Here is a 15654-nt window from a genome sequence, read left to right as displayed (position 1 = left end):
GACCTCATTTTTTTTAATGGTTTATTCAGGTAAAGTCATAAGTAAATTCACATAGAATAAGATGACATAATCTAAATAGGTATTAATAATAATTATTAGTTAAGTACTATTAATATTAAAGACATTCCTTCTTCAGTTATATATTCTATGCTTCTAAACCATGCAATGTTATTAAAGGCAGTGAAAAACCCTTCATTAAATACATGTGAATTGCAAGGACTTTGTTTCAGGCACAATGCACTTCTAAGTTGTGAAACTCAATCTTTTTTGCAGACTACATGGGCCCGTGCCTGGGGAGTACACTAGCTCCAAGCTACTTTCACATCCTCTTGATACTGGGCTTTTATTTGAATAGTAACTATAGTAATTATGGCTACAAAATTTTACCTGCATTAAGGCGGTACAAAAATGGAGATGTTTTCCAACATCTTACTCATTCAGAACCAATTAATTTGCAAAATATTGATGGACCTAATCCTTTTCCTACTGCAGTGGGGGCATCAAATTTTTATTTCCTCGGGGCAAACATTTTGCCTTAATATTAGAGGTGGCAGCCTTGAGCTTTGCCCCTTCCTTCTGGATCCTTTACTAATTTAAACGTCCTGGAGCAGAATGATTAAGCACTGAAAGACTCGTTTCCACCCTTGAATAAGCTCAGCTCTTTTGGGTGCTTTTAAAAAATGATGTACAGTGTGTGCTGTGGATGAGCCAGTCTCTAAAAGGACGCTGGAAATTAATGAGGCCCCAGGTTATCCACCTGAAATTTTGGATCTTGGCACAGCCCTCGAATTTGAAAGCATAAACAAAGTATCTTCATGCACTGTATCTCTCCGATGCCTAACACAGAGTCTCAACATCAGCACAGCAGCAAACAAATAATTTAGGTTTAACTTTCAGATTAAAATATATCTTAAATGAAAATAAAGATGCAGAAACAAATAAAACTGATTTTATATATATACACGGAGAGTCACTGAAAGTATGTGAAACTGAGGAAGCCACGCTTTACAGGATTTGGGGATTGTGAGAAAAATCCACAAAAAAGCACAATAAAAAAGCTAAACCAGTCCTTTTAGGAGGAAAAAAAATCAGTCCCTCTAAGGTAGTCGGATTTTTGCTATTAAATTCAGTCAGGCCAGGAGTACCAAGAGTATTAGCATCATTCTAGTAACATCGAGTAATAATTTCTGAGAAGAGACAAGGTTTGGATTTGAGTCAGTATGACATTGCTGTGCAGCTCGTCTGTAGAACAGATTTCCTGAAATTGTACAGCTAGTCCTAATCCCTTCCTAACAGCACAGAAAAAAAATAATCTCAAAACATGTTTATTTCTTACCTGTGCAAATCCATTAAATGCTGTGCTGGATGCCTAAGTAGAAGTGAAGATCAGAACAAATTATCATTTGTTTACTAAATCAGAACATGAGTCACAACATTTTTATTTGCAAAATAAAAATGTAGGCCAGACATTAAAAAAAAAAGAAAAAAATAATAAAATGAAGGGTAAGGCAGCAAGAAATTTGATGACAGTGCTACTTGATAACAGGTGTCACAGGCTTAAAGAAAACAACAAAAACAAAAAGCAGAGTAACTTAAGTATTTTTATAAAATAATAATAATAAAAAAGACCAGATGCATTTAAAGTTAAACATATAAAACACAAAACCTGTGAGACACAATGTGCCTTCACAGTTCAAGGCTTCATTCACCATTTTGAAATGCACTTTTGTCAGCCTGCTTCATTGCACGGCTGAAGGGCACCACACTATGAACAGTTGCATGGCAATTTTTCAAAAAAAGAATAGCACAGGCTTAGGAGGGGCAGTGGGAAACACACAAATGGATTGTTTTTAAACGACAAGGTTATGCATGGCCTAAGGAACTCTTTGTCTAGACTACGCTACACACTGGGGTAGGTACCTCTTCTTTATCAGCCTCAATTTCCTGGTACAACAATCCATATCTCCGGTTAGCAATTTCATCTTCAGATAAATCTGAGTTGTTGGTCTCATTGTCTTTAGGACTAGTTGAACTCTCGGTGCTAACATTTCTGGAATTTCCCATTTGAAACAGAGCCAAGGGTCTAGCTATCTCCTTGCTCGGTCCAGGATTGCTAATGCCTGCCTGCTCCCCAGGCAAGCCTTGTTTTACTGGAGCCTCCTCACTTTTATTGCTTGTGCTCGCACCTACTTCTCCCCAGCTGTTATCAGTCCCTCCCAGGTCTTGTGTAGACCATTTATCACTAATGCCTAACCAAACATTTTCCATGTTACCTGCCTCTGAGTCTTGCTGCTGGGGGAAAAAGGGCCAATTATCCAGTCCATTGGCTTGGCCATCTGGCAGATCAGAAAACCCCCAGGAATCATTAGTAACTGTTGGATCCCAGTTTGCAAACCAGGGGTCTGTTTCCAAGGCTTCAGGAACACCACTGCTACTAGGATGCTCTTCAGTGACTACTGCTCCTGCCCTACCTGTCACTTGGTCTTCTGCATTATCTAGGCAAGGATTACTGCAGCTTGTGCTAGCAGCACCAGCTGTCTCAGGCAGCAATGCCTGCTCTTTTTCAGCAGCAACTTGACCTTCAGCAGCAGCACTACCATTTGGAAGGAGGCTGATGCTATTGTCTTCGGTTCCTTTACCAGACTCTTCTGCACTGAATAATTCAGCATCACACAGAACATTTCCAGTATTTGTAGGGTCCTTTTCTGTGTGGTCAGTTACCTCTAGGTCAACATGTGCCGTCATGTTTATACACTCCATGGATGTACTCTCTCCAGTACCATTGTCAGTTTGGTCTAAGCCATCCTCAAATGTCCTTTCATGGTCCTGATCCCAGATACCAAAGACTCTCTCAGGTTCAGCGCCAGCATTTTCTACAGTTTTACAGTTATCCACTACTATTTTGTCCCCACCTTCCAGCCCTGTGCTCAACAATGGGATTTCTCCATCTGCCTCCTCAATGACACTGACCCCTTCGAATTCTTCTTCCCTAGGGTTTTCTAGGTTAGCACCACTACCTCTCCCAGCATCCCCACCATTATCTTCCAACTCATATAAATTTTCTACCTCTGTGCTGACTAAAATTTCAAGATCCGATTTTACTAAACCCTTATGAAGTTCTACCTCACTGTTTCCTTTGGTTTCACAAGCTCGCTCTTCCAGTTCCTCTGTAACTTCTACCTCCTTGTAGTTAACAGCTCTGGTCTCTACCTTTTCACTTGGTTTGACACCTGCCCACTCTTCTTCCTCCTGCTCTGCTTCTTGCACATCACATGGGAGGGGTTCATCCAACAAGCTATCGGTTCCCAGGATGGGCGTCTCAAAACTGGTTATGGTCTCTAGAGGCTGATTGGTTACCGCATCTTCCCATGGGACATTTTTGGCATCCAGCTGGTCCTCCAGTGAAGTCCTTTGGTTTTCGTTTACAGAAGCTGACCCTTGTGCAGCATCCTCCTGCTCACCTACAGCAGGCCAAACACTAGCAGGCAGAGTACCCGTGGATTTGCTTGAGGTTTGCTCTGCCCCAGGGGAAAGCAAAGAACGGCCTGCAGTAATTTCCTGGCTGACACTGGGTGTGCTAACATCTAGGCCCCAGTTGAGTGAACCTAGATTAGTTTGAGATCTGTTAATATCTTCTGATGACCCACTGTTTGGGGTTTCCTCCATGATCAGGTTACACAGGGAAAGACTTTTTGAAGAATCAGGCTTTAAGCAGACAGAGAAGCAAAGAAAAAACACAAGATGAAAAAGATAAAGGCGGACTTGATGAGAAAACACAACATTTATATTTTACTAGAGCAATTTTAATTAAAAGAATGAAAGTGACTAAATTAAGCCATTTAAGGAAAAGTTATGTGGTTTGCAACATTTGAAGGCAGTAGATTGCAATGTAAAAGAGCAGCAATGATAGGCAAAACCAGAAAACTATATTACACCACACTGATTAAAGCATGTCTCTAGAGTGGTTGTGGTTTTAGGGGGAGGTTTGCTTACCGGCTGCACCAATTCGCTGCTTGTCTGTATAGAAGAAAATCATACATATAAAACACAGAAAATAAGCATGTGATGTACTTTGTTACAGCAGCAGTTCTTTAATTAGTAGCTCTCTAACCAGCAGCAGTTACCAAATTGGCATGGGGAAGAAGCAGCGGGTCCTCTCCTGCCACTCCACTGAAGACTAATCACAGGCCTCTGAATTTAAGCCACACTTCCAGCCTCTGGATTACATTATAAAAGAAGTTCTACATGTATGTTGAATATTCATCACACCTTGCTTTCCTCTGTGAGCCAGTGACATTTTTATCGCAGGTACCCTACTACTTCTCAATTGTAAAGAAGGGGTTGCTCTGTGAGTTGCTGAACAAGGAAGGAAGCAATCCAAGTGGCAGCGGAGCTTACTTGTATTTATACTAAGGCATCGCTGCATCACTCAGGCAGTACAGAGAGCCCTGAGTGTGCAGCTCTGATTCTCCATCACCCTGTGCCATGCAGAGGCACTTACATCCACACAGAGTAAGGCATCAAGTCACAAAGCCTGCTGTCTACACTTTGAACAGATACAAATGCTGCAAGGAAGATCAACAATTACTCTGCACTCAATTTATTAAGATAAACTCAGTAAAAGGTTGAGTATCCCTAATTTCAAACATTTAGCCATGAAGCTCACTACTTACTTTTTTTTTTTTAAACTAGAGCAAAAGAGGAAAATAATTATAATACAGAATACATATATAATATTAACAAGCTATAAATAAAACTGTGTGAAAGGAAGACATTGATAAAGCCATCTAATATAAGCTTAGAGCAACAAATTCAAAACATTTCTGGGTTATTTTAGCTGGTCTAGATATTGGCAGCCTTGAAATTTTGGCTAGCCTGCATACGTGACTGTTTTTTCCGGCTTTATTTAACCTTTCCCAATAGAAAGAGATGAGCATTTAATATACATCACATATGCCATGTGTTCACAAAACAGTGCTGCAAATCTGAATGCATGAGAAGCATCCACAGATTTCTGTGCTGGCTGAAGCTGCAAAAGGTCAAAAATGAGCATATCAGGCTCCATGTCAAGCCAACACAGCTATCTCCATGACATAAAGTCAAAAGAAAGCTCACAAAAATGAGTTGTTTTCTTCCTGCAGATCATTGTATCTGATTTGGCACCAGGAGGAAGAAGGAAGGATTGATGCAGTTTCCTAAAGTAGCAGCTTCTTTTGTGAACAACTCCAGTTCAATGTATGCCCACAAAGACAAGCTAAATTCTCTCTTCACTCCTGCATTTTGAGAAAATGGTTGTCCATTGGGTTAAAGTCCTGAGGGACTACACCTTCAAATAATTAAGACAGGTGACTAGCATCCATTCCTACCCTCTAATAGCTGTAATTCAGGCATGAGACTAAAAACAACGCACACTTAGCTATAATGATTGTGAATCTTATTAGCCTAGACTTCTGATATCATTTTGATTTTGTAGGCCAAACAACAGAGGTTATTTTTTGTTGCTGTGTGTTTTAAAAGATCCCCAGTGGCTTCATATACTTGAAAGTGTTTGTGACGGTCTGTAAATTCTTTGTCTTGGCTTTTGGTAAAAACATTATAAATCTGAGTTTAGGGTGTAACAAAATCAGAGGCACAGAAATATCCCAATTCGCAATGATAAATGTCAGGCTTACCGTCCATAGATCCCATGGCAATGTCTGAAAAAAGGAGCAGAAAAAAGAGGCTTTAGAAAAATACTGTTCATATACTACATGCTACATAACTGTGTGCATTAACTAAAAAGACAGAAATTATTTATATGCATATTTATAACATACATATTTTATGTATTAGTGCGTGTGTGTGTGTGCATGCGTGTGTGTGTGTACATATCTGCATATGCTTTTTGGTCAAAAGGGATGGGCAGTATGCAATGAATTGTGGTGTTTCCCACTTCAAAGCAGTTGTTTCTTCCCAACAAACTCACACCACCAGGTGCTTGAGTAACAGCCAGATTCTGAGCTGGTGACTGAATGACTTTCAATGGGTACAGGAGTCTCTGCAAAGTGTAAGCTTTAAAGAGCTTATATGGGTCAGGTTTTTAGCCAGATAAAAAATGGTCCAGCTATCCACTGAGAACAAGTGGGTTTTCCCATAACTCCAGCACCAGGAAGGAAAATGGCATGCTTTTTGGGAAAGAAAACAAGAAAGTTGATTAATGTTTTAACTTTCTTGTTCAGTCCGTTAAGAAATAAACGTTAGTGACCTCTCAGCAGAAAAGCTGAATGGACAGATGAAAGAAAAGCAGCAGACTTCATGCCAAATATTAATAGCCCCCCCCGCCATGAGAAGGAACTCTGCTGGTAGGTCTTAAAAGCTGTCTGAGATACTTCAAAACATATCTACTATATTTACACCTAGGTTAAAGTCCATGAAAAACAGAAACTAAAGATGTTCATAAAGTAAAACATAAAACTGTTCCTGAAAAATTTGCAAATGTTAAATGCGACATCTAACATTTGCCTAAGAGAAAGGATTGCTGCATTGAGCTTCTTGCCTGCTTCTTATTTTATAAGGACAGAATGTCTCTCTGAACAACTTCTGCTTTCACAAACAAAAGACACAGTAATAACTCACTACTCAGATTTACAGGAAATTAACATCAACAGCCATTTCTCAATCAGTTTAATTTTGTTTAAATCCAGGTACGTGCTTCTTCAGTGGATGTAATTCACAAGGGTACCTGCCTACTCCACTGTAACATTATTAGCTGAACATTCAAGCTTTAAGCAAAAATGACAGGTCTCTTCCTATAGAGCTAACTGGTGCAGACTCTAGATGTCCTACAGACTTCCATGGAAGGCCAGATTGCTCATTTTTCATTTTTTCATTTTCCTTTTCATTGCTGATGAGACTTTGAGAATGAGGGGGAAGGAACATACTGAGGGAAAGGCGAGACAGACCACAGCTAGCAAACGGAGGCGAGGGCCAGGCACGTTTAGAAGGGCCACTTCTGAAGCAGTCAGAGAAACAGAAAAGCAAGTGAGGAAGGGCAGACTGGGGCTCACTTACTGTGATGTGATCACCCTGGTAGAGCGGTGGAGGGAGGTAATTAATTAAATGATCAATAGGGAAGTCACGCCAGGCCTCCAGAGGCATCATGGCACAGACGACTACTCTTGTCTTCATGTCACTACTTCAGCACAATTTGCTGAAGGGAAAATATCCATGACTGAGGCAAAAACTATATCCATATGGAATGGCCACTTAAGTCTCTCTTCTTAATCTCCCTGCAAAGTAGCACAGGGCTTTCCAAAGACTGCGACCAGTGACTTCATTCTGTCTGTGCTGCCATAGCAATGACCCTGCCACATCCAGTGAGACCAAGACACAGACTGCAGGGCTGTCTTCCCTTCCTCTAAAAACATGGTGCTCTCACTCATCCACACGTTCCTGTGGACCATCCTTTCTCATATGTATGTGGGGAGGAAAGGTGAAAGGAGAGGAGAGGCTGAAGGCACTCAGTGAATGCTTCCTATGCACCTAGATGAAAAAATACAATGTACTTTTCTACACTGAATTATATTCTGTATTTCATGGTACAGCTGAATCTAAACCAACTCCTTACCGCTAAAGCAATAAACTCTTCTACAATAAGTATAATATGATGTCAGGACAAACGTGCTCTGTCACAAAAGTTAAATGTCTTTGGTTTAATGACCCCACTGATCTAATTAGTGTTATTACAAGACAAGCTGAAAGTGTAGAGTTAGCAAAGTCACAGCTAGAGTTTTCTGTCATACTGAATGTCAAAGAATTTCCTTCCCCTTCCCTGTTTAGAGGGAGCAAGAAAAATAACAAGAAAGATGCACAAAGTCTCTGTTATAATTAAACAAACCAGCAATGAGAAATTTCAGCTAATGTTCAGAGTGCTGACAATACGCTGTTTATCTGTCAGTGCATAACCCAGAGATCACTACAGATCTCATTATATAACTAGGACGGCACACCAAATAAGAAATTAATTAACTGAGGAAAAGAACAGCAGAGAACCAGGACTATCTCAGCCTTAAAGCTTCTTGTCTTCTCACTCCTTTCCCAGTGTTGCATTCCTGAACAGCTGATTAGTCCTCTCACGTCTCACAGTATAACCCAGGTTAGTGATAGCCACAGGGATAAAAGATTTTGCTAACAGTGTGTTAATATTTTGAAGAGTCAAAGCCAGGTCATAAAAATTGTCAGAAAAACAGGCGTTGGAGAATTATAATGTTGGCATTAAGAGTTATTCTAAAGATGGAAAATAACGGCATGCTGAAGTCAAGGCCAAGGTACCAGCAGCCATTCTCATTGGCGGACTTCTCATTTTACCACTTGACAATTTCTTCTCCTTCCAGTACATCATCAACTACAGGGTTACTGAGGGGGAAAGATAAGATGGTTGACAAGAGCTGCTCACGAAGATCAAGTTTTTCAGACACTGCAGATACACCACTCATTAGTACGAGGCAAATCTTTGCTACCAAACAGCACGTTGCATCTATATGCTTTGCCTACCTCAAGGCAAAGAGATACCTGAGACATGGGTGAATGAGTAACTCCTGTTGATACAACTTCTGGCTTGAAAGGGTCGAAGTCCAGATCTAGCAAAGATTCCTCTTTCTTAGCTTCAGGAACTTCATTCTGTTAGAAAAGAAACATAAGTCTTGAAAAACTCATCTTTCAAAAGCTGCCCTGGACAGCAAAATATTAAAAGGCCCAAGAAAAAAAAAATTACATCACAGACTTTCCAGCTACAGTGCAAGCCAGGAAGGGAGGAAGTTCTGAAGACTTTCCTGAGCTCGAGTGTAACTTTTAATTTTATTTTTATGAGCTTCACTCTTATGACGCCTTTGTTCTCTATGTAGTGCAGCTTTGCCTTTTCAGGCTAAACAAATTGCAGCCCTTTTGAAAAAGTGCTGAGTGTTCACCGTTTGACTGTGAAGGCCCTTTTAAAGTGCTTTGAGTCAGACATCAAAATTAAAAACTACATAAACGGCACCCAATGTCCATACATTCTAATAAGTGAATCTCTCCCCAAACACAAACATTAGTAAAAAGCCAATATAGAAGGACATAAGTGCATTTGAATTAAATTTCAATTCTGAACATGAATACCAATTAACATTTAATGCTGCCCTTAGCTCTAAACTTTAGGAAACATCTTACGTAACACTAACTAAATCTTGCTACACTGATCTGCTCTTACAAAACTGGATTACGTGGTAGAGCCTTTTTTTGTTTGCAATTAATGAATTAGCCATTGAGGTCACCATAAATATATAGATTGGTTCAATGGGCTACAGGTCTTTCCCTCTGTAAAGTAACACGAACAAATAATTTGTGTGCTCCAACATTAGTGTGAAACTGTAGCTGAGATTTAATTATCATTAATGATAAATATTCTAGGCAAGCATCTTTGTTTTGGTAACAAGGCTAGTACTGCCTACTGCTAGTTGCTCAGTGTTTATTAAATAGTTAGAGAAGCTTGTCTTTTGATGTACAGAATATATAGACAGTAAAGTATTAATTAGAATGCTATTTTGAAAAGTGTTCAAATTGGAAATGATACCATAGGAAATTATTTGTACACGTACATTCACATATAATCTTATGTAAGAACGGTAACACAGGATCAGACCACATAGCCCAATGTCCTGTTCCTGACTGTGACCGAAGTGTACACCAGGGGAAGTCTACTAAAACAGGGCAGTCATAAGAACAGCAAAACTAGGAGATAATAATAATAAAAATGATGATGCTGATAATAAAATAAACAAACAAAGCCTTTCTATTATTAAAACATCTAAGAGTGTAAACTTTCCAAATTAGTGTTACTATTGGTAAACAAATGTTTAAATGTAGGTAATTAATGGCTTCCATATGCCACAAGACATCTGAGCTCTCTGTGTCACCTGAAAATGTGATCAAAACAGCTCCTCAGCTCCCATGCTAGGAATGACAGAGTGACTGGAACACTCCAGTCTGGAAGAGGAGTGCTAGGAGTGATGTGAGCGGAGTTTACACCAGCGTGAGAGGCACAGGGGTTTAGCTGCTCCATGACTCCTCCAAAGCAGGAAGGCAGGTGGCAGTGAAGTTAATGGGGGCAGATGTGGAATAAAGAAAAGGTGGTGGTGCTCCATGTGGCACAGAGTTCAACTAGGGACCTCCTTGCCATTGGGTAGTGTGAATGCAAAAAATTTACATGTGCTGAAAGACTGAACAAACTTGTGGCAAAGCAGTCTGTTGAGGATGACTAAATACATAGAAATTATGTTGAGGAAGCCCCTGAGCTGCAAATGGCTGGAGGCTGGGAGACTATAGGAGAATCACAGAATCATAGAATAGTTTGGGTTGGAAGGGACCTCTAAGTATCATCTAGTCCAACCCCCCTGCCATAGGCAGGGACATCTTCAACTAGATCAGGTTGCTCAGAGCCCCGTCCAGCCTGACCTGGAATGTTTCCAGGGATGGGGCATCCACCACCTCTCTGGGCAACCTGTGCCAGTGTTTCACCAGCCTCAGCATAAAATATTTCTTCCTTATATCTCGCCTAAATCTACCCCCCTTTAGTTTAAAGCCATTCCCCCTTGTCCTGTCGCAACAGGCCCTGCTAAAAAGTTTGCCGGCATCTTTTTTATAAGCCCCCTTTAAGTACTGACAGGCTGCAATAAGGTCTCCCCAAAGCCTTCTCTTCTCTAGGCTGATCAACCCCAACTCTCTCAGCCTTTCTTCATAGGAGAGGTGTTCCATCCGCCTGATCATTTTTGTGACCCTCCTCTGGACCCGCTCCAACAGGTGGTGTAAGGAATACCAACTTTTCTTGCCTTGTTTTATATTCTTCCCTTGGCTTCTGCTTTTGGCTACTGGTGATGAGAAATAACTCGATAACTGGTCTGACACACTGAAGCCAGTGTTACGGTCTCACATTTCAACAAGTCAAAACCAAAACAGCCCTCCCCACCAGTAACCAGTATTACATTCATTCTGTCATGCCTTTCATCCGATGTATTTAGATTTCATCACTTACGCCCTTGAGGCACTAGTACTCATATGGTCATACAGCTTGATGAAACAACACAGCATTAGCTATCATATAATCAGAAATGGATGGAGAGGGAAAAGTTAATTATCTTTCAGTGAGGTTCAAGAATGAAGTTGTTACTTGTGAGGACTGAATCAAATGAATAGGAGTCTAACTGAGGCCATGCGAGATGACAGCTAAGGTATCTGTAGTGACAGGGTACTTACTGATCGCTGACTGCAAATATTACCATCATCCGTTACCCTCAGACCAAAATGAAGAGAACACTTGTCATAACCTTAGGAGCAAAGGCCAAAAAACCATATGGAGTAACTGAGATATCACATTAGATGGAGATTTAGGAGAAACAGGAACCTCAGGAAATCCCTCGATAATGGACAAAGCTGTGACAGGAAGGTCTGCCAATCATCCTGTGTTAATTCCACCATAGCATGATGAAGCATGAATAAATGCCACATTTGAAAGAGGTGGCTGTGGCAGAAGCAAGGCTGTACCTCTCGGAGGACATGTATGCACAAGGGATGGAGAAGGCACAAGAAACCTGCAAGGACCACCAGAACTGCCACCACTCTGCACACAGTCTGTACAAGCCTTAAAATAGCCCTGGCAGATATGGGTTGTTCACTCCAGAGCTGTCAGACACACTCAGACACGTTAAGTACCTGGAGGGGGCATATTATAAAGGCCTACAATGTCCAAGCTAGTAACTGGACACTAGGGAGCAATGTGATGTGAAGAAAACGAGATAAAGCAAGGAACACTCATTTCTAAATGATCCTTTCATCCGGTCACCGAGATATCACATCTTCTCACTGCTTTCTTTTACTTAGCAGTAATTAAATCCATTCTTGACAATTAATAAACTGGAAGTGTGAGCTGCTTTGTTGAATCAGGACCAAAATATTCAACAGCATCAAGCAGAACTGTCTTTCAGCATCTTGCACAACACCGAATGCATTAGTACTGCTTGGTAAAGAAAGATGAGCAACAACAATTACAGGCTATTTGTGTTCCAGAGGAGAAAACTGTTTGGCTTGTTCGTAATCCTCTGTGAAACATGGGATTAAAGCAGCAAAGCTCTATTCATCAGCCTGTTGGTTTTGTGCCTCCGTGTGAGCACAGTGCCAGGGACACCAGCGGTGGTCCTTTGGGAAGTCCTGCACCATTAGACAGCTTTGCAGGCTCAATAGCTTCCTCCATACTGCCCAACAAGAGCTCTGGGAGATGCCACAAGCACCAAAAGCTTATGTTTGCTGTCCATGTTTTCAGTGGATTTCATACAATATGTTTTCAATAACTGGTTCTCTTACAGAAGGATATAAAACCTATACGTCACACTATTTAGGTATGCCTGTACATACTCAGAGATCTCAGATACAGTAAGGATGCTTTAGTGATGGGGGTGGGTTTTGCGGAGGGAGAAATGCAGATGATTCATGAGAAGGTGGCCAGGGAATAGCTTAGGTCATTCCCAGGTCACTGACTGTGGAGGGGGGAGGGACATAAATCACTCACTGAAGGGAGATCAATTTTTCCTTGAGAGACAAGGGAGAGATTTCAGTTCTCAGGAGCATGCCCCACCTTGATTATGCCATTCCATTTTTATACCAATCTCTCGTAGAAAGGATGTAAAGATTCTGGAAATGTGACTTACACCCATTTAAAGCCCCATTCCAGTGTCAGCTCTTAATGGAAAAGCAAACTGGTTCCATTTCTGCCTCCCTGGCTGGCCTGACAGGTGAAGGTTAGGCGGATACAGCATTTAATGCAGGAGGCCACATCTAGCACAGGTTACACCGACTCTTACCACTGATGTCAAGGCTCATGCTGCCAGAGTAATAACTCCCACGAAGTCAGGGTACAATGATGCAACAGACCTGCAACCTCCCTTCAGCAGGAGGGCCCAGCAGCAGCTGCATACTGGGAGATGCCATTAATTCTTTAACTGTATGGCGACTTAACTATAAATAACTCTCTTCTCTTCCAAATAGATCCCTATGGACGGCGATGCCTTTTTCTCCCCTCCACAAGAAAACAGAACATCACATGTTCAAATTCTCTAAAATAATTTTGTTTTTCATTGCTGTGCCTACATTATCCTGTGTTGCCAAATGATTTAGTACAAAACCAGTAATTCACATGAAAACAAAAATTCATAAACATTCTGCATAAGCTTCAGATCTGCATATTTCTCCCCAGTTTATCAGACGCAGGCTCAGATTTCAGTTGTAATTACTGTAATAGAAAGGGTCCGTTATTGAACAACCAGCAGTTACCGTAACTGCATAAAAGCTGAATAACCGAATACATATTATACAGACTTATTTTACACAACCGTGGCTTTTCTGTTTGTTATATGCAATTTTTAAAAAAATTATAATTTCATAATAATGAGATAAAAGTAATTTTGATCACTTCTCTGCTGTGTAACTAATGTTTCTATGAGTCAAAAACAAATGAATTATTTCATTCATTTCATTTCATTCATAAAAGGCTGGAGCAGCCTTTTATACCTGCAAAAAGTTGATTAAAACAGCCAAGTTCCATTTTTTTTTAAATCACTCAAAAGAAAAAAGGAATACTTTTATGATTTTGATGGAAGAAACAGAAATAATGAAGGATCACTGTAAAGTGCCACTTGAGATGCTTAGGATTAGAAAAAAAAGCATCTTAGATGAACTCTCAGCTTGTAATGCAACCTGGAGGCAGTTAAATCTCAAACATGGCTGCTTTGCAGTATTTTTAGCCAGGCCTCTCAGGAAATCTCTCATATTTTTCAATATGTTAGCAATGTTAGCCCTTTTGAGTGATTATGTGTGGCCTATTCAAAGATAAAATACCATACGTGTGACCCTTTCAAGAGAACTGAAAATGGTAATTGTGCCTCTGCCTTCTACCCGTACCCTCCTCCTCCGTCCCCATGGAGTTCAGCCCCAAGGCCACTATCCTGGAGAATTTAGGGTGATTGCAAGGTTGGACCCATACACCATCCTCTGAAGCTTACCTGTGATGGAGTCGTCACATTGATTTCTGGGACAAAGTTGTCATCAAATAAGTTAATGATGTTCTCCTGTTGCAACTCCTTCGTGGGTGTGAGCTTAGGCAGTGGTGGGACTGGCGGACCTTTCCTCAGCTAGGCAGACAGCAAAAATGTCACAGACTAGTTCAGGGATAAAAGAAAGAGCTTTAAGCTAGACCTAAACAATTTGTGTTAGGTTTTTATCTCTGCTGCTTCACCTTAAATGTGGGAATAAGCCATGGGTTGAAAGGAACTGTTTGGTTGTTCGCCACCAAATGCCTTGAAATAAACATTGTGGGAAAAGCAAAACAACTCTATGTTTCAAACTCATTCCAACTCAAGGGTTAAGATTTCACACAAAAGCATTTCTTGGCTGATTTTTTTCTGCTGTGACGGGCACACAGTGCAAGATACTTCCTCTCCTATGCAGCTCATAGTTGGAAGGGCGATGCTGCACAGAACCAGGCCTCTGTAGCTTTTTGGCTTCTTAAGTTCATTCCTGTTTAGCTTTGCAATTTTGTCCCTGCCCACCTGTTGCTACCTTTAAAGCCTACTTAATGCTAAGACCATATCATCTCTGGGAACCACAGCACCATTTTGGGAGACCAGAGGAAACAAGTGTGCTCACATCTAACTAAATGCAAAACTAAATTTCTTCTGATGTTCTCCCACCATAGAAATAGCAATCAGCACGTAAGCTATCCCAGTTCTGAAAACATCAGTAACATCGACACCAGTCTTTGATATGTTCACGAAGTATCACATATAGCTCTTGTGCTACAGATGAAACTGATGCACGAAACTGATTCTTATTTCACCGATACTGGTGAGAATAGAAATTACTCCAGTGACTCCAACAGTGTCAAACTTCTCAATCCAGTGTTAATAACAACCAATAAGCTTTTAATTATCAGTAGTTATCACAGCAGTATTTAAGCTAGCTCTATTATTTACTGTTTTAGAGGTTGGCCAGACCAGTGATACTCACTGGCTAATTTTTTTCCAGGGTAAGCAAAAATTTTAAGATGAATGAAGAGCAGAAACATATAATGTACTGAAATTCATGAGAAGGTTTTAGAAATAGGTTTTTCAAACTATCACTGCTAACACTTCTTAAGAAGTGTTTTGCTTTGTCACCACAAGTCCCCTCAGTTCACCAGGCACCTTAAACTTTCTTCATTCCCCCTTATATAAAAACCACTTTGCACCCATGCTCGTGACACAGGGATGAACAACCAATGAACAGAACAGAGTGCAACAGAGCCAGTGGCCTCCCTGTCATTTCTCAGTCACACAACCTAATGAAAAATCCACTATATACATCATCTCAGCTATCTTTTACTGCAAAACAGGCCAGTTTCTCCTGTTAGGTTTCCGCTTACCTGTGTGGGTGACTTAGGCCGGGCTGGTGCCGGAGATGCTGGTGCCAGCATATGATTGGGACTAGCAGTAGGGCTAGGCAGGGGAGAGACCTCCTCTGGCGGTGACGGAGTTTTTGCAATGCGGAGTGGACCTGAATCACTAGACAGAAACAAAGCAATGGCGAGGACATACATATCATGCTGACTTATCACCT

General features: G+C 40.8%; 1 protein-coding gene across 1 annotated transcript in view; it reads right to left on the bottom strand.

Annotated features, from left to right (window-relative positions):
- The window catches only part of AMPH (amphiphysin), a 129305-nt gene that overhangs the window by 21461 nt on the left and 92190 nt on the right, over window positions 1-15654 (bottom strand). The window contains exons 10-15 of the mRNA XM_076330789.1: window positions 15461-15599; window positions 14064-14192; window positions 8551-8658; window positions 5673-5696; window positions 3994-4017; window positions 1337-1369 (exon numbers count right to left, since the gene is read on the bottom strand). Coding sequence (XP_076186904.1) covers window positions 1337-1369; window positions 3994-4017; window positions 5673-5696; window positions 8551-8658; window positions 14064-14192; window positions 15461-15599 — 457 coding nt within the window. The remainder of the gene's footprint in view (window positions 1-1336; window positions 1370-3993; window positions 4018-5672; window positions 5697-8550; window positions 8659-14063; window positions 14193-15460; window positions 15600-15654) is intronic.

Source organism: Aptenodytes patagonicus, chromosome 2, assembly GCF_965638725.1.
Source record: "Aptenodytes patagonicus chromosome 2, bAptPat1.pri.cur, whole genome shotgun sequence".
Classification (NCBI taxonomy): domain Eukaryota; kingdom Metazoa; phylum Chordata; class Aves; order Sphenisciformes; family Spheniscidae; genus Aptenodytes; species Aptenodytes patagonicus.
Note: the sequence above shows the minus strand (reverse complement) of the source record. Positions and strands in the feature narration are given on the sequence as shown.